The 25,757-nt window shown below is 35.6% G+C and overlaps 1 protein-coding gene across 6 annotated transcripts in view; it reads left to right on the top strand.

Moving 5' to 3' along the window:
- Positions 1-25,757, top strand: part of Khc-73 (Kinesin heavy chain 73) — an 842,240-nt gene that overhangs the window by 415,581 nt on the left and 400,902 nt on the right. For all 6 annotated transcript variants that reach the window (XM_090407555.1, XM_090407554.1, XM_090407553.1 and 3 more), the window contains exon 17: positions 2,147-2,287. In XM_090407555.1, coding sequence (XP_090263681.1) covers positions 2,147-2,287 — 141 coding nt within the window. The remainder of the gene's footprint in view (positions 1-2,146; positions 2,288-25,757) is intronic.

Raw genomic sequence — 25,757 nt, 5'->3', positions numbered from 1 at the left:
TTTTACACAGTGTTTAGCATTCTTGCATTTGTCTCTATATTCTCTAAGAGCAAAAGCTGACTTATTTGACAGGAACTTTTGGTATGCTTTCTTCTTTTCCTTCACTGCCTCTTTAACTTCCTGTGTCCACCAGGGAGTTCTGATTTTTTTTATCCTTACAGACAACCTGACCACATGCCTCTCTGGCAGAATCAATCAATGTTTTCTTCAGAGTTTGCCACTGAATCTCCACGGTTTGATTCCTGTTCTCAAACTCTTTCATTTTTTCTTCAATAATCTTTGTGTATTTTAGTCTACAGCTCACATCTGAGAGCTGCTCAACTTTTATTCGCTTTATAACTTTCTTACATGTTATTCTTTTCAATATGAAATTCAATTTTATCCTGCTCAAGACTAAATAGTGATCACTTCCAATTTCAAATCCTCTGTACACTCTGGTGTCCTGCACCAGGGAGAAAACATCACTATCAGCAATAACATAGTCAATGAGACTTTTCTTATTCCTAGCCTCTTCTCTCCATGTGAATTTGTGCACATTTTTATGTTGGAACATGGTGTTAGTAATAACAAGTCCATGTCCTGAGCAAAACAGCAACAGGTATTTGTCATTATTATTAGCTTTGCTCTTTTCTCCAAATTTTCCTAAAATATTTTTGTATGTCTCACAATCATTTCCTACTCTGCTATTTAGATCCCCAACAAGGACCAACTTTTCCTTTTTCATTGTGTCAGTTGCTTTTTCTAAAGCGTCAAAAAATTCCTCCACTTCTACCTTAGTAGAACCTTCTGTTGGACCATAGGCACAAATAAGTCTCATTGTCCAGTTACCCATTCTCATATTTGCCCACATTACTCTACTTGAGACTGACTGCCATTCAAGAAGATTAGCCTCGTATTTTGTGTTGAATACTATGGCTACTCCTTCTTTTCCTTGATTGTCATTGCCTGAATATAACATTTTGTATTTATTGCTCAGAAAGATCTCACCAGTTTTTGTCTTTTTTGTTTCAGTCACCCCTATTATGTCGATCTGGTACTTATCTAATTCCTCAGCTAGCGCTCCATTTCTTTGCCATTCAAGCTCCAAAGGAGTTTATGAAATCAACCATAATGCCAATACCAAAAAAAAATAATGCAAACAAATGCAGCCAATTTAAAACAATAGCCTTAATCCCACGTGTTAGCAAAATTCTGCTAAAAATTATTCAAAATAGAATTTATTCAAAAATAGATTGGCTATTGGATGAAGACCAATTTGGATTCAGAAAAAATAAAGGAACATGAGAGGCAATGCTCTGTTTAAGAACAATAATAGAGAGAAAATTAGACCTTAGTCAAAATACTTACATTTGCTTCCTTGATTTAGTGAAAGCGTTTGATAAAGTAAACCAGCAAATACTCTTAAATTGCCTAACTAATATCGGCATAGATTTGAGGGATAGGAAAATAATTTATCAAATTTACAATGACAGAGCGGAATGGAGGAAATTGCTGCTGAGCTACCAGTCCCAAGATTGATGCAACTGATGATGAAGATGATGATTCAGGGTTCAACAAACTACTTGCCACACAAAATAATGTACTCATGAAGACCCCCCCCCCCCCAACCCTCATTTTTTTTAACATGTTGTAATAAATCAATTGGAGTTCCATAAAGTGATTAATTGTGTGCAGTATATGGATGGATGGATACCATTTCTTTTGTTCAATAAATAAATAATATATTTTCAGAAAATAATATATATTTTTTTCAATAAATAATATGAACAAGAAGAACAGGAAAAACAACACTGATTTTTTTGACAATATGATTTATTGTATTAATTTTTGTTACTAGAATGACACTTTATATTACATATATTCTTCTGTGTTTTCTTGGGATAAAAAATAATTTTATAAGTTATTTTTTAGCTGCTTGCCATGTGTTGCTGGTCAATCATATTTGTTGAACCCTGTATGTACACACACACATTGCCATATTGGCAAAACCTAAATGGACAGTAACTTTATATTTCTTTTTGTTGTTGTTATTTTGTTCGTGCGCGTGTGTGTGTGTGTGTGTGTGTGTGTGTATATATATATATGACTTTGCACAATTTTTTTCAATTCTGATATTCTGAATCATTATTATTATTTTAATTTATAGATCCTGAAGTTGTTGAGACACCTGGAAGACCTATTGATTATGAATTTGCCAGAGAAGAGCTTATGATGAAAGAATTGAGTAATGATCCTATCCATTCAGCCATGAAATCTCTAGAAAGGCAGCATGAAGAAGATAAGCATAGTAAGTAAACTTGGTTTCAGATCAAATTGCATTTGATCTGGCTTAAAATTCTAAAAAAATAAATAAAAGGTGTGTGTGATGTTTAAATTATACATTTTTGGTCGTTTTACAATAGAAATACAATTTTATTAATTCAGACCAGTATTTTACAATAAAAACATTTATTCAAACCTACCAGTTTCGCCAGCAAACTGTCTGGCTTTTTCAAGGCATTACGGAGATATGAAAGTTAGTAAATGCAAATTAAAAGGAACATAAAAAACGTTGTAAACCAAACCAGTATCTATGGTTACACGTTTCGTGTGACAGAGATGACTTATTGTTTTTATTCATTATCACGCATGCGTGTTTGTTGTAGACTTGTAATGTGATTACTGGCTAGCTGCAGTTCAGATTGATTGAGAGAGAGGATCAAGTTTTTCCATGAACTGTTTAGAATTACACCCTGATTTCTGTTGAGGTTTCCGCCGGTTATTAGTACTATTGTGGCTTCCTTAAATACACTATGTCTGTAGTTGTCATCGAGATATGGCATGGAGCTGTTTTGCCAATCTATCGTGTGGTTAGATGTGCAGAAATGATGTGCTAAGCCGGAAGAGATGCTTCTGTTGTGGTTTACATCACCAACATGTTCTTTTTGTCTAATTTCTAAACTTCGTGAAGTTTGTCTGATGTAGTCAGGAGCAGGGAATGTAATATACTCCTGGATATTTGTAGAACGGAAGTTTATCTTTTGGAGATCCTATAACTTGTCTGATGTTGGTGGTTGGTTTGAAGACCACTCTGATGTTGTGAGCTCTTAGTATTCTTGCTATTTGATAAGAAATTGACTTGATGAAAGGTATCACTTCAGTAGAAATGTGCTGACGGTGGGATTCTTCTTGTCTGGGGTTGTCATTGTATAGATATTTTTTGATGATGTTTTGAGGATATCCATTTTGTGATAATGTGTTGGCTATTAGTGAGAGTGGTTTGCTTTTCTGTAAAGTAATGCCCCCCCCCCCCCCCATTACTCATTGATTAGACTATCCTGAATTTTGTGAAGTTTCAGTCTACCAATAGAAGTCTCTGAATTATATTACTGGTGTAATGAGGTTTCGATGAATTACGCTGTTTTGCTGCAGTTGTTTGAAATTATGGTTTCAGCATCTAAGGCAATGAAGCCAGCATGTTTGTGTGGTGTTCTTACTAGTTTGTGGACTGGAAAACCCAACTTTCCATGAGGAATAGGAAAAACACCCCTCTTCCCTCCCCACCTGTATGAGACAAGTTAACTCACCTTCTGATGACAAAACCCCTAGTAACTTCTTCACATTATATGATTCAACCCCCAGATCTTTCTATCAAAGGGCATCATTTGTAATTTACTTGCAAACTAAAATTTTTTTTTGCATGGTTCCTAAGATTATTTATATTACTCTACATTATGGAAAATGCTGTTGTTTGGCAAAGTGAAAATTTTTTTAAAAATTGTTTTATCTTCTTTCAGACGTATGTGTTATATATTATGTATTATGTATATTCTTGTCCATATTTGGAATTATGTTTAGTTAATTTATCCACCTGTATATTTTCACATATTATTTATTCTTCATCATCATCAGCCTTCCATCAGGAGGCTTAAGTTGAACTTAGGTGAAAATAGTATGAATGCCACAAATTAACAAATTTTCACTTTACATCTTTACAGTACATATAATTGTACAACCTAATGTTTGTGATAAATTTCAATTTTCTGAATAGAAATCCATAGCAGTGAGAGGAAACCAATCCTGAGATTCATTAACTCAATGCAGCATGTGGGTGGATAGTGAAAACAAAAATTAGGTGAACCATATACTGAGTAATTGCTGTGGCATAACTGATGCATGCAAAACAAGATTCATCCCATTTAAAAAGTGCTTTTGTATATTCACTTGCAGCTTTTTCCTCTTCTCCATTTTCTTCATATTTATATATTTTTTCTATGTATAAAGATTTAATTTTTTTAATTTAATTCTTCATTTTCTTTCAGTATTAAGCCTAGTTGCTTGTAGTGCAATTGTTTTCAAGACCATCCTGCTATCTCTTCCTTAATTTTCTTCTGCTTACCTTCTTTAGTATCCAGTTCCTTACTTTTTTTGCCTATCTATTATCGTACATTCTTTGTATAAGACATTCTTCCTAACAATTCTATATTTTTCATTTATTTCAATCTATTTGTAATATTCTTATATGTTTATAAACAGACATTGGGGTGGGAGGCTGGAAAGTTCTGATAAACACCTAGAACAAAAAAAAGATATTAACACAACTGATATAACCATAAAAAAGAACATACAAGGATATAAGAATATAAAAACAAGTTACCTTCATAATTCTGCTACTAGTATGTCCTTTCTTGTGGTTATAACTGTTTTAATATCATTTTTGTTCTAGATGTTTATCAGAACTCCCCCATATATGGTATGCTTGGTTTTTCATTTGTACAGCCTTGGCACATCTTTTGGAGACCGAGGGTTTTGTTAGGGAATGGCAGTTCAGAGTAGCGTGGGGAATGTATGTTTCTGTGCCGGTGAGGATTACTTTGTTGATAAGTTCGTGTGGTTCCCAAACTGTGCGCCATGAAATATTCCATTATTTTCACTGAAATAATTGAAATAACTGCAATAACTGTGCACCGCAATTAGGTAGGCCTATGTTCTGAATTTGGGCACCATGAAAAAATCCTGATATACAAAGGGTGATGTGAACCGAAAAAGTTTTGGAACCACTGAATTAAATAATCAAATTAATAATTTGTGGACTAGTTTCTTCCACACATGTGAACAAACCCACATGTATGAGTTTGTGTTTTTAGTTCTATTTGTTTGAATTAAAAGAAAGAGCACAGTAGTTTCTGCAACTTATTATTAGAGTACATGGGCATTATTATTACCACATATCAGCTATTATAGTATTGTTGTTATTATTATTATTACCGTATATACGCTGTTCATCAGGTATCCGAGTTACATACAAATCTGACTTAAAGACGTTCTCAGGAACGTATCTTTTTCATAACCAGGGGACCGCCTGTACTTGGTTTAATCCTTTATCCAACTGTAAGCAAACAAAGTTTGTGCCTAAAGTAATTTCAGGACTAGGACAACTTGTATAAGGAAGATAAGACTTCACATCACTTGCCTTAGTATCCCATAATGCAAAGCACATCTCCTTGCAGACATGTATAATGCCCTAGTCCTGAAAATACTTCAGGTGCAAACTTTGTTTGCTTACACTTGGATAAAGGATTAAACCAAGTATATAATTTCTTGGTATCTTTAATTTATAGTAGAACCAAGTGAAAAATCTTCTAACATCTTTCTCTAATCCAGAGTAATTTAAAGATCTTAGAAGATTTTTCATTATTTTCATTTGGGTGAAGTTTTAGCTTCCTTATACGAGTTGCCCTAGTCCTGAAAATACATCAGGCACAAACTTTGTTTGCTTTCACTTGGATAAAGGATTAAACCAAGTACGGTATATACTTTCTTGGTATCTTTAATTTTTGGTCATTGGTTAGGAAGAGATCTAGTGTGTTTGGGGAGTGTTTCTGGTTATCTGGTATTCTGTTTGGCATCTGAAAAAGTTGTGTAAGGTTATTAGTGATGACAAATGTTTCAGCATCTCTGCCTGCAAGATCTTTACAACTGGATGAGAAAAGCCAGTTGGTGTTGGACATTAAAATCTCCTAGGAGGATGATTTCTCTGTTTGACAAAGTGGGACTGGAGAAAATTAGTTTTTAAGAAGAGGAAATTAAAGAGCTCAGAGTGGTTGGTTGCATTAGGGGAGCAATAGAGACAGCAGATGAATTTAACTGAGTGGGGAAAGGATATTTTCAAGCAAAGTAGATCAAAGTTGGGCGATTCTAGTTTGGGTGTTCTCTGCAAAGGTATGTACAGATGCCATCCTTAGATCAAAAGGAGTTAAAGAGTTTAGTTTGGAAGGTTGAGATGAATAGTGCTGGGGAGGAGGTGAGATTTTGAGTTTCTTCCAGAAAGTGTAGGTGGAGTTTGGTAGACTGATGATGGTAGCAGACACTATTAAGGTTGGAGTTTAGGCCACGGATGTTGGTGAAGTGGATATGCAAGGTTCTGTTAGGCATATATTTGAGTGCAATGGTCTTGCACATTTCTTGCATACTGGTCTCCATGGTGGCTACTAGTGTCATCACGTTATTTTTGCACTAATTTAGCTTGTTTGTAGTCTGTGATCCAATTCAATCCAATGCTAAGGCAAGTGATGTGAAGTCATTACCCTCTATATACAAGTTGCCCAGTCCTGAAGTTACTTCAGGCGCAAACTTTGTTTGCTTACACTTGGATTAAGGATTAAGCCAAGAATATAATTTCTTGGTATCTTTAATTTAATTTATGATCCAATTGATTTCCTCATTTTAGTGTTTTCTTCTAGTTGTTTTCAAAGTTGACTACTTTGTTCTCTGGGCAAATGTTAGGTCTGATCGAGCATGTATGCACGATTGGGGGGGAAAGTGTCTCTGAACTTGTTGATCGCTGTTATAAATTTAGATCTGCTTGTCGGCGTGTCACTAGTCACTTTTACAAGGTGTGGAAAGTTCGTTCTGCCCTTTCTTTTATTTATAGGTTTGAGACGATATTTATGGGCACTGACGATATTTTTAGAATCAATGTTGCATTCTTCTGCTAATTTGATGATGTCTTCTTTTAGTGATTTTCCACCAGAAAGCTCAAAATAATAGCATTGGATTTTTGTTTTTGGCCTCCATCAAGACGTATACCTTTGATGCATTTAGGTCACAGAATTCATTTGCAGGCAAGGGTGAACTTGTGCTGTGCCACTGATTGTCAATTAATTTAAGCTTAGCTTCCAGTGCTTGTATTTTGGAGGAAAAAGTTTCGTTCATAGCATTGATGTGCTCTTCAAGGTTTTCAACTTGTTTCCCAAGTTCAAGAGCTGTTTTACAAATAGGGAGGCACAGTGAACAGAAAAAGGGCTGGTTGAGGTTGATAAGTAACTTGTGTGCCGACTGATCTATTTTTGTGCAGGAAGTCCATAGTCAGTAACGGAACTCACACAATATACTTTTTTTTTTATCAGTGACATCAATTTTACAATTGTGGCACTTTGTTGGTTTGTTGCCATTTGACAGCAATCTGCTGGCAAGACATGGGTTGTTCATTCGTTGCTGGCTTTTGTTGTCACCATCTTTGCTTCGTATGGTAGGCATAGCAGGCACTTATGTGTGGCTGATTTTTAACTGGAAAGATAACTGATTTAATGCATTATAAGGACTTACAGGTTGTGCAGAAGTAATCGGCTCCTTAGTACTCATTGTTAAGATTTCCGTTTAATGATTAATTTGAATTAAAAACTTACAATATATAAAATGCAGAGCACAAGTTTAGAGTAGCTTATTCAGAGATGCTGCCTGGTTGACCTCTTACCTCTTCTCTCTACCTGTCCCATGTGCTTACAAATACCAAACTTAACAAACATCTTGGTCAAAGGTTTCAATTTTGCATTTTTTTCCATCTAATATACCCAAGATTGACATCATTGTTAATCTAGAGAAAGGACTAAAGAAGTTGTCATAAGACATTGCCACTGTCAGTGTAGTACTTAGATTATAGTCTTTTCATTTGCAAAGTGCATAATATTATACTTTTCCACATTAAGCTTGCATGTGTTATCTTTTTGCTCATGATGTCAGCATACTTAAAGCATTCTGCAGGATCTCTCTAACATTGCATTGACTATTACTTTACTCATTTCTGCATTATCAGGAAGTGACTGAATGTTTCCCTTCAACATCATTAATGCTCAAAGTAAATAGCAGTGATGCATGTCTATCACGTTTTGTGTCAGTTGATGTAACAGAGTTCCATGTAGTATTTTGTCGAATGCTCTTTGCAAAGTCTAGCAGTGTAGCCATTCTCTTTATCCAAGTCAGCTTTTTGGCTATTAGAAAGTTACTACAACATGATCTGCTTTCCACTGATCAGTGCCATTTTCCCCATAAAGTGTCATACTCCTGTTTACCCATCCTTAAATTTTGCTCATCTTCTCCAATAGGTTGACCACCATTCCTTCTGTTTTGGAGCATCATTTACACAGTCTGATTATTGGTAAATAAGCTAATATCCTGTCTAAGTCCATAGCTCATTTACATCAACATTCTGTAATATCCTAAGTACCTCCAATTAATCTACCTGTATTGCTCTATCAGCCCTTGTCTTCACATCTGATAATATCTTTACCTGGAAGATACAGCTTTGCAGAGCAATCATTAAGTGATTCAACTATTTTTTTGTTTTTGTTAACTCCCTACCATCAGAATTCACCAAAGTTATCCTACCATGGTCACGCTTCCTTATACTTACTACTCATCTAAAAAACTCTTCACAATATGAAGCTAATCTTCTGGAATGGCATGCAGTCTCAAGCAGAGTGATATGGGCAAATATCAGAATGGGGAATTGGACAATGGGACTTATTTGTGCCTATGGTCACACAGAAGGTTCTACTAAGGTAGAAGTGGAGGAATTTTTTGATGCTTTAGAAAAAGAAACTGACACAATGAAAAAGGAAAAGTTGGTATTTGTTGGGAATCTAAATAGCAGAGTAGGAAATGATTGTCAGACATATAAAAGTATTTTGGGAAAATTTGGAGAAAAGAGCAGAGCTAATAATAATGGCAAATACTTGTTGGATTTCTGCTCAGGACAAGGACTGGTTATTACTAACACCATGTTCCAACATAAAAATGTGCACAAATTCACATGGAGAGAAGAAACAAGAAAAGTCTCATTGACTATGTTATTGTCGATAGTGATATTTTCTCCCTGGTGCAGGACACCAGAGTGTACAGAGGATTTGAAATTGGAAGTGATCACTATTTAGTCTTGAGCAGGATAAAATTGAATTTCATATCGAAAAGAATAACATCTAAGAAAGTTTTAAAGCAAATAAAAGTTGAGCAGCTCTCATATATGAACTATAGACTAAAATACACAAAGATTATTGAAGAAAAAATGAAAGAGTTTGAGAACAAACCAAACTTTGGAGATTCAGTGGCAAGCCTAAGAAAACCCTGATTGATTCAGCCAGAGAGGCATGTGCTGAGGTTGTCTGCAAGGATAGAAAAATCAGAACTCCATGGTGAACACAGGAAGTTAAAGAAGCATTGAAGGAAAAGAAGAAAGCAAATCAAAAGTTCCTGGCAAATAAGTCAGTTTTTTCTCTTAGAGAATACAGAGATAAATGTAAGAAAGCGAAATACTGTGTAAAATTAGCTAAACAAAAGTCATGGGAGGACTTTGGCAAGAAATTGAAAATAAATATCAAGAAGGTGGTAAGATATTCTGGAGGTTGTTGAAGAAGCTTAGAAATGGAGGAAAGAGTGCTGTAAAAGGAGTTAAAGATGATAAAGGTGACATGAAAACAGGAGAAAAAAGATATCCTTGAAGTATGGAGTAATTACTTCGAAAAATTGCTAAATGAAACAAGCAGTGATAGTAGTACAGTGGTAAAAAACACTCAACAGACATACAGTCAGGAATACATATCCATACTTGAAGTAGAAAAAAACCATCAAAGGCTTGAAATGTGGAAAGGCAGCAAGAGTAGATGATATTCAACCAGAAATGCTGAAGTATGGTGGTATAAAAGTCTTACAGTGACTGCACTGCATAGTTTAGAAAGTCTCTGGACACAGGGACGAATTCCCGATGATTGGAGTAGAGCTCTAATAGTGCCCATGTATAAAAATGAAAATAAAACTGAATGTGAGAATTACAGAGGTATTTCCCTACTGAGTGTTCCTGGCAAGATCTATGCAAGTATACTTGAGAAACGGTTGAGAAGAATTGTGGAAGAAAAGCTTGGTGAAGAACAAGCTGGATTCGGGCCAAATAGAGGCTGTCAGGATCAGATCTTCACTTTACTACAAATAGTTGAGAAAGCATGGGAATATAACAAAGATCTGTATTTAAGTTTTGTCGATCTGGAAAAGGCATATGACAAGGTGCCAAGAGAGAAGCTATTCGATATGCTACAGTTATATGGTGTCAGTGGTGCATTATATCAAGCAATTCTTAGTCTTTATTTGAGTTGTAAGTCAGCAGTTAGAATTGAAGGAAGATGGTTTAATGTTAAATCTGGTGTGAGACAAGGATGTACATTATCCCCTCTGTTATTCATTATCTATATGGATCACATTATGAAGGAAAGTGGTATTAAACATGATATCAAAATTGTAGATGTTAATGTCAGCTCTTTGCTTTATGCAGATGATGTTATACTTCTAAATAAATCTGCTACAAGTCTGCAAGATTCTCTGACTAAATTGAATAGCTGTTGTAATAGATATGGTATGAAGGTCAGCATTAAAAAGACAAAGACAATGAAAATAGGTAGAATTGTTGAAAATGTCAACTGTGTTGCAAAAGGGGAACCTGTGGAACAAGTAAAATATTTCAGCTACTTAGGCACGATTTTTACTGAAGATGGTAAATTAAATATAGAAATAGACAACAGAATCAGCAAAGCTGGTATGGTGGGAAGTCAGCTGAATAAATTCATATGGAATAAGAGAGAAATTAGTCGGAACACTAAATTAGCTGTATACAAGACAGTGTTCAAACCAGTTTTAACTTATGGATCTGACAGCTGGGTCAGAAGTAAAACACTTGACCAAAGACTAGAGACCACAGATATGAGAGTCCTGAGAAAGATTAGAGGCGTGAACAATTGGCATCAATGGCAATATCACATTAAAAACGAGGATATTAGGAAAGAACTTGACATTGTCGGATTCCAGGAATGCATTAGCGGAGCTAATCTCAGGTGGTATGGTCACTTAAAAAGAATGGGCGAGGAAAGATTAGCAAAACAACTGTTCTCTGCCAGGTTGGCAGGAAAACGATCCAGAGGAAGACCGAGATATAGGTGGATTGATACGGTACAATGTGCCTTAGAAGACAGAAATATAAGATCTGATAATGTTGGAGTCTTGACAAGTAACAGACTGATTTGGAGGAAAATTGTAGATAGGAAGTTATTAATGATGTAAATTTTTCATGTAGTACTATCATATCCTGTACATGTCAGGAATTTGATGATGATGATAAAAAACTCTTTGGGATTTGTTTTAACTCATCTATTTTTTTTCTCATATCCTATAATAAATAAAAAAAAACTTCCAACATCTTTCTCATATTCTGATTTTGTCTTCATTACTATGCTGATAATTCTTTTTACCTGTGCTTTTCATGAGCTTGTTGATCACATTTCTCTAAATTTTAAAGCTCCTGCTTAATGATAGTAACCATCTGTTTAACTCCTTCCTGATTTATCTTCCTGTTCCTGAGTATACAGTCTGATTCTGCTTCTTTTAAGCACCCTTTCACCATCTCCCATGAATGTGGCATCCTTCCTTTGTAGATATGCTGTAGGCACTGCTTCAAACTGCATCCTAAGTCAGATGTTGCAGTCTTGCTCTGCCTATACCAATGCATGCAGCATATGCAAATCAATAGTCAGAAGATCCAATTCAGATTTCATAAAGGCGAACCGCAGAAAACGTGCCTCCTATGCAAATGGAAGTCATGTCTTCTGGTTCTTTGCTATGGCTGTTTGGATGCAACTTCTGCACTTCTACCTCACTCTCTCTCTCTCTCTCTCTCTTATCCTGATGGCAGCACTGTTACTTCACCCAAAGGTAAAGCTGACCTCCTGGCATCATTCTTTCCTGCATAGATGACCATGGAAAATCACCTCCTACCATACTGGAATCCAAGAACCATATGCATTTTATAGTTTTCTGGTATAAGTACATAAGAAAACTACTAAATTGCTTGGATACTCTGATCCTGATGGCATCTCTCTCTAATAGTTCTCAAACATTGTACTCCAGAACTAACACCTAGCCTGCATCTTCTATAATTCATTTTACATATCTGGCACTTATCCTAATGCATGGAAGCAATGTCATATCCATCCTGTTCCAAAAAAGGGTCATAGAAGTCTACTGTCAAGCTACCAACCAGTTGGCATCACCTCTGTCCTATTCAAAATAAAGATGAAAGTCATCAATAGCCACTTCCTTCACTACTTACAGGTCCACCAATTAATCAGTGACCACCAATATGGATTCTGCCATTTAAGATCCGCAGCTGACCTTGTAGCTTACATCACACACACATACTAAAGGACATGTGCCATAGAAAGGTTCAGAGAAACTTGTTCTATCACCATTGACATTTCCAAAGATTTTGATCATGTTTAGTAAGACTGACTAAACAAATTGCCATCCTTTGTTCTCCCTGCCACCCTCTATATCTTCACCGACAATGCTGGAGTGCCTCAAGGCCCTGTCCTATCACACGCTCTCTTTCTCCTTTATATAAATGATCTTCTCACATTAACCGCTAATCCTATAATAGCTTTGCAGACGATAGTACTCTTCATTCATCCTACTCATTTGACAAACCATGCAGTACTCCGACATCTCTTGTAGCCTGGGATCTCCCTTGTCCAATGTATTGGACAAGGGAGATTACTTAGATTTTGCAAAGACTTTTGATACATTGCCACACCACAAGTTGTCACTAAACTGAAGCAATGGGACTGGATGATTTTGGATAGATGAATAGTTATCAGATAGGTATCAGCAAGTTGTGTATGGGGAGAGACGCTATCTCAAAAGAGGAAAGTTACTTACAGTGTGCTGTAATTGTCATTTTGGACCTTTGTTCTTTAATTTGTATATTATTGATATTGGGATAGGTTTAACTGATGAGTGTTATGAGGAATCAAGCAGACAGGCCTAACAGTGGGACTTAAATAGACTGTATGAGTGAGCAACAGTATGGAACTGTTAATTCAATGTTGCCAAGCATATCGTTCTGAAATTTGGTAATCAACAATGGGATGTGAAGTATACACTTGGTGGGGAAATCATATTCGCACCAGACAGTGCACCCAGGTACTTTAGTCCTTCTTGTTTAGGTGTTACCAGACAAAGCAATGATCAAAGTTTGGTTAGAGGTCCAGATGTTATTCAGATCTTATATTTCTTATGGATTTTTGCTAACTTGGTTGTAATGGAGCTGATGTTCAGGAGAAAGATATAATCTTTTATTCCATTATATCTTCAACATGATATACAGGTTCATTATTCCATTGAAAAATGCATATAACTTTGTATGGAAGATCATGTCAGAGATAGAGCTCCTCATGATGGCCAATCCACCATGCTTCCAGTGAATTGGAATTGATTGGAAATCATATATAAATGCTATGATGATGATGAGACTGAGAGAAAAATATTGGATTCAACAGAAATTGTTCTCAATGTAAATGTTAGTTACAACCTATCTCATTGTTACTCCACTGCTATTCCCTAGGCAAATGTGAGACCAGCATGCTTACATGACCAACAGTACAATTAGATCTGGAATTGCATCAAATGATTAGCATTCCATTTTTAATGTAATGACAATTTATATTCTTGTGATGTTTAATGCATTTTGCTAATTTTTTCAGCTTTTGTGTCTGTGCACCTGTTGCAGTCTAGGAAGACTAAACTATTCATGCAGTTTAAAGAATAAAGTTTACATTATACTCTATTCTTATTCTCCCATGGCATTTATTGTCTTAATAAATACTTGCAAATGTCTGACAGTTGAGAATGATTTCCTTATAAAAAGCTGGCCTTTATGATGAGGCCACTTACAGAAGCATTGGTTATTTGCCAAGGACATTATGTCAGATTGTTCACTATATAAACAGTTTGGTTTTTGTAAAGTGTAAGTTAAATGATGTTTTGTCCAAAGTTTATTAGTTCCAAGAAGCCGTTAAAGCCATTTTATGGGAAAAAAGGATTCATTACAAAGCAAAGAAAGATCTGAATGACCAATACCAAGAGAAATCTAACACATTTAAATTCCCATAGATATTGATATCTGCTTCATTGGAACGGGAACTCTGGATTAATTTATGGCAGTGCGTTAAAAATATGCTTTTCTCTCAAGCATATAACATTTAAAACACAAGTACAAACTGATTAGAAAATTCAAGACTGAAAGAACAACAACAGAAGGTATCCAAACCAGAGAATCATCTCCCAGTTAATAAGATTTATATTTTTAATATTTCTTTAATAGTATTTAATATTTTAATATATTTATATTAATAATATTTTGTTATTATATTAAAAATCACAAAATGGTGTCCACTTTTAAAATTGCAACTTGGAATGTCAGAACTCTGTATGAAGCTAGCAAATTAAGAAATGCCACAAGAGAAATGAAGAGGCTGGGCATCCAGATTTTGGGAATTTGCGAGACAAGATGGCCAGGATCTGGAAAGTGTCAACAAGATAATATGACAATGTATTACTCTGGGAATGATGAGAACAAACATCGACATGGTGTAGCTGTAATAGTAGATGAAGAAATCAATAAATCAGTAATAAATTGGATTCCATTTTCTGAAAGGATAATGCTGTTACAACTTAAGGGAAACCCCGTTAACATAAATATCATCCAAGCTTATGCACCCACAGCTGACAAAAGTGAAGAAGGTGTTGAAGAGTTTTATGAACACCTAAAAGAGATTAAAAACCTAACAAAGAAACATGATATAAACATAGTGATGGGCGACTTCAATGCAAAAGTGGGAAGAGGGGGTGATGGAGAAATTGTTGGCGAACATGGCTTAGGCACCAGAAATGACAGAGGAGATCGCCTAGTCCAATTCTGTCAGGAAGAAGATCTAACAATAGCAAATACCTGGTTTAAACTTCCACCAAGAAGACTGTACACTTGGAAATCGCCTCAAGATAACCAACATAATATTGTCAGAAATCAAATTGATTATATACTGATAAATAAAAGATTCCACAGTAGTATAAAGAGTGCAAAGACTTATCCTGGAGCAGATATCTCACCAGACCACAATCCCATAGTTGCAGAAGTACGTCTTAGATTAAAATCAGCTAAAAAATCACAAAAGAAGAAAAAGAAAATTGATGTAGAAAAACTGAAAGACCCAAACATAAATAAAAGTGCCAAGACACAGCTTAATCTGCGATTACAACAGATTAACATAGAAGAAAATAAAAGTGTGGAATCTCTTTGGAATAGCTTAAAGAATGCCATCGTAACAACAAGTATTGAAGAAGTAGGTTATGTGAATAATATAAAACAACAGGAATGGATGACAGATGAGATTCTTTCTCTTATTGATACAAGAAGAATGTATAAAAACAAAGACCTAGCCAGGTATACAGAAACACATAACATCATCAAGAAAAAAATAAAAGAAGCCAAGGAAAATTGGATGAAAAATTTATGTACTGAAATTGAACTGCTTCAGAAACAACATGATAATTTCAATCTGTATAAGAAAATCAATGAAATTTCCGGAAAACTGAGGAAAAAGCAAATAGTGTCTCTAAGAGACGAAAATGGAAAAATAGTTCTAGAAGAAGAGAATAAAGCACAGATTTGGATAAAATATGTAACAGAACTTTTCAATGATACTAGACAGAAGCCTATAAATATAAAAGATAACATTCAAGGACCAGCAATCATGAAATGCGAAATAGAGAATGCTATACAAACAAGTAAAACAGGAAAAGCCAGTGGACCAGATGGTGTGCAAACAGAATTTTTAAAATTAATAGAACCAGATAACATCAAACTTCTTGAAAAACTATTTAATAAAATATATGAAAGTGATGAATTTCCATCAGATTGGCTCAAATCTACATTTATCACTGTCCCAAAGAAACCCAAAGCGAATTCCTGTGGTGACTTCCGACTTATTAGTCTAATGAGCCAAACATTAAAAATATTTTTGAAAGTAATTCAGAATCATATTTATAGAAAATGTGAAGAAACTCTAAGTGAAACACAATTCGGCTTTCGGAATGGTTTTGGTACTAGAGAGGCCCTTTTCTGTACCCAAATATTGATACAAAAATGCATAGAAAAACAGAAATCTGTCTTTATGTGTTTCATAGATTTTGAAAAAGCATTCGACAAAGTCAGACACACTAACTTAATAGAAGTCCTTCAACAAATAAGGCTAGACGAACAAGACATAAGACTAATAACAAATCTGTATTGGAATCAGTCAGCTACCGTTCAATTAGACAACATTACCACCAGTGATATTAACATCAAAAGAGGAGTGAGACAAGGATGTGTGCTCCCACCACTCCTGTTCAACATATATGCAGAGGTAATCTTTAAAAAAGCATTGGAAGAATGTCCAGAGGGAATCACAATAAATGGAAAGATTGTTAACAACCTACGATATGCAGATGACACCGTGCTAATTGCAGATAACATTATGGATCTCCAAAAACTCGTTGACAGAGTATACATAGAAAGCCAAAGAATGGGAATAAATAAACATCAACAAGACAAAATACATGATCATCAGCAAACATCCAGCCTCATCAATGAAACTGACACTCAATGGGAAAAATATTGATCTAGTGTCAAGATATAAATATCTTGGTTGCTGGCTTAATGAACGGTGGGATCCAGAAATAGATATCAAGACAAGGATTTAAGTTGCACGGCAGTCCTTCATGAAAATGAGAACACTATTCTGCAATAAAGACCTAAACATGGAAGTCAGATGCCGAATGCTGAAATGTTACGTGTGGTCTATTCTGCTCTATGGAGTTGAAACATGGACATTGAAGGCGACAACCATCAAGAAAATCGAAGCCTTTGAGATGTGGCTATACAGAAGAATGCTAAAGATATCATGGACAGAAAAAATTACCAATGAAGATGTCTTAAAATCCATTGGCAAAGCTAAACATCTTGTACAAATAATCAAGAAACGAAAAACATCATATCTTGGACACATAATGAGAAACAGCAAATACCAACTTCTACAAACTATTTTGGTAGGAAGAATTGATGGCAAAGGAACTAGAGGAAGATAAAGAATATCATGGTTTGACAACATCAAGACGTGGACAGGAAAGAGCAGTGCACAACTGCTCAGATTAGCACAAGAGCGCAGTTTGTTCGCCAAGATGGTCACTGACCTTCGATAGAAGATAGCACAATAAGAAGAAGAAGAATATTTTAATATTAATAATATATTTTAATAATATTTTTAATAAGATTGTAATAAATAAGTGTAAAAGAAGAATAAACCTAAAGGCAGAAGAACTCAAGATAGGAACCATCACTATAAGGAGTATTAATGGATTGGAAATCAAACTTGCAGAAGAACTGGAAAAGTATCACTTGGACATAATTGGTGAGATCTTACTAAATAATAAGTATAGGACGCTGTATTCAGGCAATAACGATCAAGGAAAGAAAGGAGTAGCGTTGGCATTCAACACCAAACATGAAGACAAACTTTTTTGATTGGAAGGCAGTTTCAAGTACATTAAAGATACCAAGTAATTTTATAAACTTGGTTTTAGTCCTTTTTCTCAAGTAAGCAAACAGACAAGTAAGTCAAATTTGCACCTGAACTATGTTCAGGTCTGAGGCAACTCGTAGTAAAGGTGGAGTAAGCTCTGATCACTTTCCCTTAGTATCTCCCCTAATGCAAAGCACCAGTAGTGCTTTGCATTAGGGGAGATACTAAGTAAGATATGAAGTAATGCATTACTTCAACCTTGGCATCTCTGGGTCTGGCTCCCATTGACGAGATCTCAATAAAGATCAAAACCAGTCTGAGTAGTGGCCCTTTCCTTGAATGCATAAGATCATACATCTCCACAAGGGGATGTGCTTTTGTATTAGGGGAGATACTAAGGGAAAGTGATAAGAGCTTACTCCACTTTTACCACGAGTTGCCTCAGACCTGAACATAGTTTAGGTGCAAACTTGACTTACTTGTCTGTTTGCTTACTTGGGGAAAAGGATTAAAACCAAGTTTATAAAATTGTTTGGTATCTTTATACCCAAGGTAAAAAAACTTTCTACGCAGTTTCAAGTAGAGTTATGTGAACAAATGAAGTTTTTCCACATAATTTATTTGTTTATATGTGTCTGTGGTTTCACAGACAGTTCTCCTAAGGAAGAAGTGATGGAATTTTTTGTCATTAGAGCAGGCAGCTGACATAAAGGAAATAGAGAAAGTGGTCCTAGTTGGAATTTTAAACAGCAGGACAGGAAGTTTTTAGGAAAGTTTGGAGAAAAGGGCAAAGCTAATGATAACAGTATCTGCTGGATTTCTGCTCAGGATACAGAATAGTCATTGCAAACACCATGTTCTAACATAAATATGTTCAGAAGTTCATGTGGAGAGAAGATGAAAGAAATAAGAACCCTCTCATTGACTGTGGATGCAAGATAGATATGAGAGTGTACAGAGGATTTGAAATTGGAAGTGACTATCAGTTAGGCTGAGTAGAATAAAACTGAATATCACATGACAAAGAACAGTATGTGAAAAAGTTTTTAAAATAATCAAAGTTGATTATTTTAAAAAACTAATCTAAACTATAGACTCAACTATACAAACATTATTGGAAAAAAAAAATATATGAGTTTTCAAACAAAATCCAGACCTTGGAGTCTCAGTGGCAGAGTATGAAAAAACCATTTGTGAAAGGCTGTTTGCTTCTCTTGGACAGTCCTAGCTCACTTTTTGGAGAACGGGGGGGGGGGGGTTATCCCCTCTTGCCTTCTACTCTTATTACACTACCCTCTAGATTAATTTGATAAAATCTCCCTCACTAACTTAAACATCTCTATCATATCACTTCTTTGATTCCTATCCACAAAACTGCAATCCAGAGTCTTGATATTATCTTAGTCACTCAACTCTAGATCCTCTCCAATGTTTCTACATCATAGTGAAAACCAGGTGATGAAATCTGAGTACAGTAGTCCAAGTGCTGACCAGTGCTTTTTTCAGTGGCACAACCATCTCCTTATCCTTACATGTTAATATACTTCTTATCATAGCAGCACTATGGTGTTCAGTCTTTGCAACATTTGCAATATTCCCTCTAAACTTCAGTCTACTGTCAGACATCACTTCCAGATCTTGAGTCTCATCCACTTCCTGCAGTAAAGCACCATCAATGTTGTACACAGCCTTATATTTCTGAACTCCAAAATGCAACAACTTGCACTTATTAATATGGTATAAAAGTTTTGTAAATCTTCAGAGGGCCTAGTGAGAAGGTTGAATGCCAGATGATTAGAACTTTCATAGTTCCCATCTATGACAAGGGAAACAAAGCTGAATGTGAGAATTAAGAGGAATATCTCTACTAAGTGTTCCAGGTAATATTTATACAAGCATGCTTGAAAAGAGATTAAGAAAAATTGTGGAAGAGAAACTTGGAGAAGAACAATCTGGGCTCAATCCAAATAAAAATTGTGATCAGGTTTTCACTTTATGACATATAGTTGAGAAATCATGAGAAATGACAAGGAGCTGTACTTAAGTTTTGTAGATCTAAAAAAGGCATATGACAAGGTGTGCAGAGGAAAGTTTTTCAAATTACTACAATTTTTTTTGTTTTTTTTATGTTGAGTCCATACACGAGAGGTTGGTTGATCAACCTATAGTACATTAGTACCAGGTATGGGTGGTGAGTTAGGAAAGAATGTACTTGTTCACATTTGATTTAAAAGTCTGTATATTGTATTCCTTAGGAAATGCATCAGTGGGAAGACTGTTCCATAGTACAGCAGTTGCAGGGATGAAGGAGGAGGAGAAGAAACTTGTTCTGTGGGTTTCAAGGTGCACTGTGAAGGGATGATGAGCAGCAGCTGCACTTGTTCCAGCACGCTTAGTACTAAGTGGGGGAATTATTGATGCAATTTCAGATGAACATTTTCCATGGAAATATTTGTAGAATACACAAAGTGTAGAGACCGATCATCTGTGTGAGGGGGGGGGGGGTAGTGAGTTGGTAAGAGATGGGTCATTAATAAGTCTGATTGCTCTCTTCTGTATTGAATCAAGCATTTTGATGGAGCTGTTGGGGACCCCATCCCATATATGACAGCAATATTCATTGGTTGGGCAGATTTGTGATTTGTATAAGGTTAACAGCTGTTCAGGGGTGAAGTGACATCTTGAGCAAAAGAGAAATCCTAGTTTTTTAGAAGCTGAGGATGCAATAGCTGTGATTTGTTTATACTAGGAGTGGCTTGCTGTCAGGGTAATTCCAAGAAGAGAAATCTCAAATTGCTAGAAAATTTTGGTGTCAAAAATAATACTTGGAGAAAATGTTTTTTTTTTATGAGAAATAAGACAATACTGGGGTTTATTAGCATTGAAATTGACTAAGTTATCTGAACCCCATTGGAGTATGGCTTGAAGACCAGAATTGAGGGAAGTGGTGGTTGCTGTTCTGTAGGTTGAGGTGAGTTGTGTGGAGGTAAGGTTTATCAAAAGAAAGGGAGGCATGCAATGTGCTGTCATCTGCAAAACTGTGTATTGGGTTGGAGGTCAGTTGAAGTATGTCAATGATATATAGTAGGAAGAGGGTTGGTGAGAGGACAGAACCATGTGGAACCCCAGCATTAGTTGGATGGTGAGAGGATAAGGATCCATCCACCACCACACATAGTGTGCTTCCAGACAGGAAGCTGGCAATCCAATTACAGAGGACTTGAGATGACCAAACTTCTATTGGGTAATGAAATAGATGAAATAGAATACATTGGGTAATGCTGAATCCAGTGAAGTCTGGAGGAGATAATGATAGGTATAGAAACAGTGACAATGCCTTAATTCTTTATACTAATGCCAGGAGTATCCAGAATAAAGGCAATGAATTGGTGGCACTGATAGCATTAGCCTCCCCAAAGATTAGCGGGATCTCTGAGACATGGTTGACAAAAGATGATGTATTGACAGGAATAGAAGTATATGGAGTAAATGTAACATTATACTGTGCATGACATACTTTATATTTAAATCAGTAGTTAGACCTGAAGGAAATACAGGAAGATGGTTTGATGTAAAATTAGGGGTTTGACAACAATGCACATTATCTCCACTCTTATTTATCATCATTATGGATCGCATTATGAAAGAAAGTGGCATTAAATCTGATATTAAAATTAGAGTATCAAACTTAGTTCTATGCTTTATTCAGATGAAAGGACAAAAACTGTGAAAATGGGCAGGAATATATAAAACTTCAGCTTCATTCTGAATGGAGCTGAACCTATAGAACACCCAAAATATTCCATGTACATAGGCACGATTTTTTGAATTCTCATGGGAATAGGCACTTGGGATAAGGGAGAATACAATGGGTAATGCTGGATCCAGTGAAGTCTGGAGGTGATAATGATAGGGTAGAAACAGTGGCAATGCCTTAATTCTTTATACTGATGCCAGGATTATCTGGAATAAAGATGATGAATTGGAGGCACTGATAGCATTAGCCTCCCCAAAGATTATTGGGATCTCTGAGACATGGTTGACAAAAGATGATGTACTGACAGGAATATAACGTGTGGACAGACTTATGTGTTCGTTGAACATATTGTTTATTTTTTAACGGTATATATTAATAATATTAATATTATTCTTATAATAATATTATTATTAATAATATTAATATAAGTTAATAAATTAATTATTTACTTAGTTTCTGTGTTCTAATATATACCGTTAAAAGATACGTCCGCAATTATCACTATGGCAAGTCAGGCCTAGCAGACCATGCTCTCGATACCTCTGCACACAGGATCAACTGGAAAAACACAAAAGTACTACACAGAATCTCTTACAAGTCGGAGAGATTGTTCTTAGAGGCGACAGAAGCCCTGAAACACACTCCAAATTTCAACAAATATGGTTGTATTAACTTGCCTAAGATCTGGGAGACAGTCATCTTAAGAAAAAACTAGGTTTTTTTTTTTTTTTTTTTTTTTTTTTTTTTTTTTTTTTTTTTTGACTCTAGTCTTATGTGATAGCTACAATTGTTTTTTTTTTTTTTCCCCCCAAATAGAGGGTGCCAAAAATCAGGACTCTAGTCTTTGTGTTGCTGCTACAATTTTGTTTAACTAGTCCGTTGATTACACCATGTTGTTATAGTCTCACGTATTGTGACAAACTGTGCTTTTGTACTCTGAAGATGCTGGTTATAACACCAGCGAAATATCAGCAATAAGTTAATAAATTAATTATTTACTTAGTTTCTGTGTTCTAATATACACCGTTAAAAAATAAACGACGGGAATAGAAGTAGCAGGGTATAGCATTTTTCAACAGGATAGGATAGCAAATGTAGTGATGGAGTATTGCTTATGATAAGTGATGAGTTATGTCCTCTCAAAGTGAAGGATTTGAAGGATAATGGCACTGATGGTTTTAAAAGTATGTGGTGCAAGGTAGAGGCTGACAGGATAAGATACTTAATAGGGTGTTACTATAAGCACCGAGCATAGAAAGTGAAGATTAGGAGATGTTTATGCAGTTGAGCTGATTGTTATAGGATATTTTAATTACAGTATAAATTATGGAAAGGAAACTGCATGTAGTATTAAAGGAATAGAATTTCTGGAATTTTTGAGTGACAATATGTCTTAGGTAACATGCAGTAGAAAGAACACAAGGTTTCAAGTGTTTTGGATTTGGTCATAGCATCAGAAATGCTGATTATAACTGAGATGGCATATCTGTCCCCAGTTGGAGAGAGTGACCATGTGGTTTTGAATTGGAAGATGAACAGACATGCAGGTGTATCAAAGAAAAGGGAACGTATGTGAAATTATAAGGCGGGTGATTATAATAATCTGAAAAATGAGCTTGGGGCAGTTTCATATCTGGAGGAATTGAAAGAGCAAGATATCATCACGGCTATTTATTAACAGCAATGACATGTTGTATAGTACAAGTGAAAAAGAGAACACAGTTTGGTGTAAAGTTGATGACAAACAATATCAACTGGGAACTGCAGGTAAAAAAGAGGTTATGGAAGAGATATAAGAAAAGGAGTAGAGAGCAGATGCATGAAGAATATAAAACTCAGACCAGAAGAGTGACTACTATGGTGAGAAAGGCAAAACTGGAATATGGAAAGAGATTTCACTGAGATCCAAAGAAAATTCTAAGGAATTCTTTGGTTATATGGCCAGTAGGAAGAGAAATGATTGTGGAAGAATGACATTGTTGGATAAAAATGGGAATAAAGTAGCTAATGCAAAGGACATAGTGGAGTTGTTCAATGAACACTTAATTGAATACATCATCCTAGAGAGGTATGTTTTAATACTAGAGCGATATGGCGTGTTCAAGGTTTATAAGGTCAAGAAGAGAGACAGAGTGTGTGTTTCAAATACTGAGTAATGTCAATAAGGCAGTGAGACTGGATAGATTTCGCCAAAGGTTTTGAGAGAATGTGCAAAAGCACTAACATCTCCTTTGACTGGTTTTTCATTGACTCTGACCGTGGGAAAGGTGCCCAGCCATTACATAAGAGTGGTAGCAGACTGGAAGTGTCGAACTATAGATAGATCAGTTTGTATTTTATCAGTAGTTGTTACGATTTTGGAGAAATGATTGGCATTTGACAGGGTACCACATGATAAGCTGATATTTAAATTGGTGCATATAGGTTTAGATGTTTGATTAGTGAACTGGATTCATGATTGGCTATCTGATAGGTATCAGGAAGTTAAAGGAGCAGTGTCATGGAAGCAGAAGGTTACAAGAGGGTCCCACAGGTCTCATTACTGGGACTTTTATTGTTTAACCTTTATATTACTGACATTGTCAAGGGATTGCAGGGGTCATATTCAGTTGTTTGCAGATGATATGAAGCTGGGAAGGGTTATTAGTAATAGTGTAGATGTGTGGTAGCCCTGCGAGAGGGTTTGAGTAAACTGGACAGATGGACAGAATGGGAGTGTTAGTTTAATTCAGCTAAATGTAAAGTCTTGAAGTTTGGGATACATTGATAGAAACTTGAAATTCGGGGAACATCTTGCAAAGGTGGTGAAGGTAACTCAGAGAATTGCTGCAATACTGAGAAGGATGTTTACCTGCAGAAAAGGGTTAGCATTCCATTTTATAAAGCCCTGATCATATCACACCTGGACTGTTGTGCTTAAATTTGGTCCTCAGGATTTGAAAGGGATAAATTAACCAAAAAAAGTGTGCAGAGGTGGATAACAAAGATGACATGAGGACAGTACAATGTTAGCTATGAACATAGGCTGAGGGAATGTGGACTGTAGAGTTTGGTAGATAGAAAATGGAGAGGTAATATGATTGAAACATTTTAAATTGTTGAGAGGTAGTTACAGGGTTGACACCGGGGAGATCTTTTGTTTGGTGGAACAGAGGGGAAGGAGCCTGGACAAGGGGCCATCCCTGGAAGTTATGAGCACGAGGATAAGGAGTGATTTCTTTGCATGGAGTATTATTGAATCGTGGAATGCATTGCCTGATAGAGTAGTGAGAGCATGAACAGTCAGTGGGTTGAAGGAGTGGTATGATAAACTTTCTAGGGGCCTCCAGCAATGAGCCTTGTGATTCCACGGAGGACTCACATCTGAATCATCATAGTAATAAACTAGCCTTTGTATCCATGGAGACCATTGGTCTGACTTCATGAGTAGCATTGTGTAGACCTGTCACAATCTTGGTCACTGTTTCTTGAATCTCCATCACCACCTCCTATATCTAGGGAAAAAAAAAGCTGTTGGGAGTGGGATTCAAACCTTCACCAACATTCCTGAACCAGAATTCACAATCATAATACATGAAAGGAGCTTACTATCAAGTTTTTGGCACCTTAGACCACTTGACCATAAGAGGGGAGACTGTTCCAAATGAGATGACAATAGAAGAAAGAATAAATAAAGAGGGGGGGTGTTCTGTGAGTTATTCATCTATTATGTGAAAAATAGTTAAATAGCTGTCACATATGTTTTAACAGATTTAGAGGAATGTGAGCTCACAAGTGCTTATTTAGATGAGTAGTGACTGGAAATATTGTTTTCAAATTCAAGAAACATAAACTGAACAATGTCTATGAAAATGTGTACTATGTTAACCTAAGCTGAATAATCTAGGCTGATGAACCTATAAAGTAATTTTTTCTTTAAAATTTTTTCATTATGTAAAGTAAGTTTTAAATGGATAAATAATTTAATAGTAAATTATTAATCATAAATCTAATACATAATTTCTTATCTTTTTATCCCTCCTTATAACTGACATTTCAAAGATATTAAAAGACAAAGATATATTTAAAATAACAAACTCAAATATCATTAGATATATGCACCTGATTAATGTTTAATGTTTACTTTGTATTACTAGCTTGAAAAAACATTGTTCATGATTTTTTATTTAATGGATTTCCTTAAAAGAAAGTTTCACTTTGAATAATTTCATTTTCAAAGCTAACAGGAAATTAAGGAATCCATAACATTAATTAATTAATTACAAAATTGCACATGTCCGTAAGTAGAGAATGTATACATCCCTGTG

This window comes from Typopeltis vanoorti, chromosome 17, assembly GCF_054136105.1.
Source record: "Typopeltis vanoorti isolate ZY-2024b chromosome 17, IOZ_Tvanoo_1.0, whole genome shotgun sequence".
Taxonomy (NCBI): Eukaryota; Metazoa; Arthropoda; class Arachnida; order Uropygi; family Thelyphonidae; genus Typopeltis; species Typopeltis vanoorti.
This window is presented reverse-complemented; position numbering and strand designations above follow the sequence as displayed.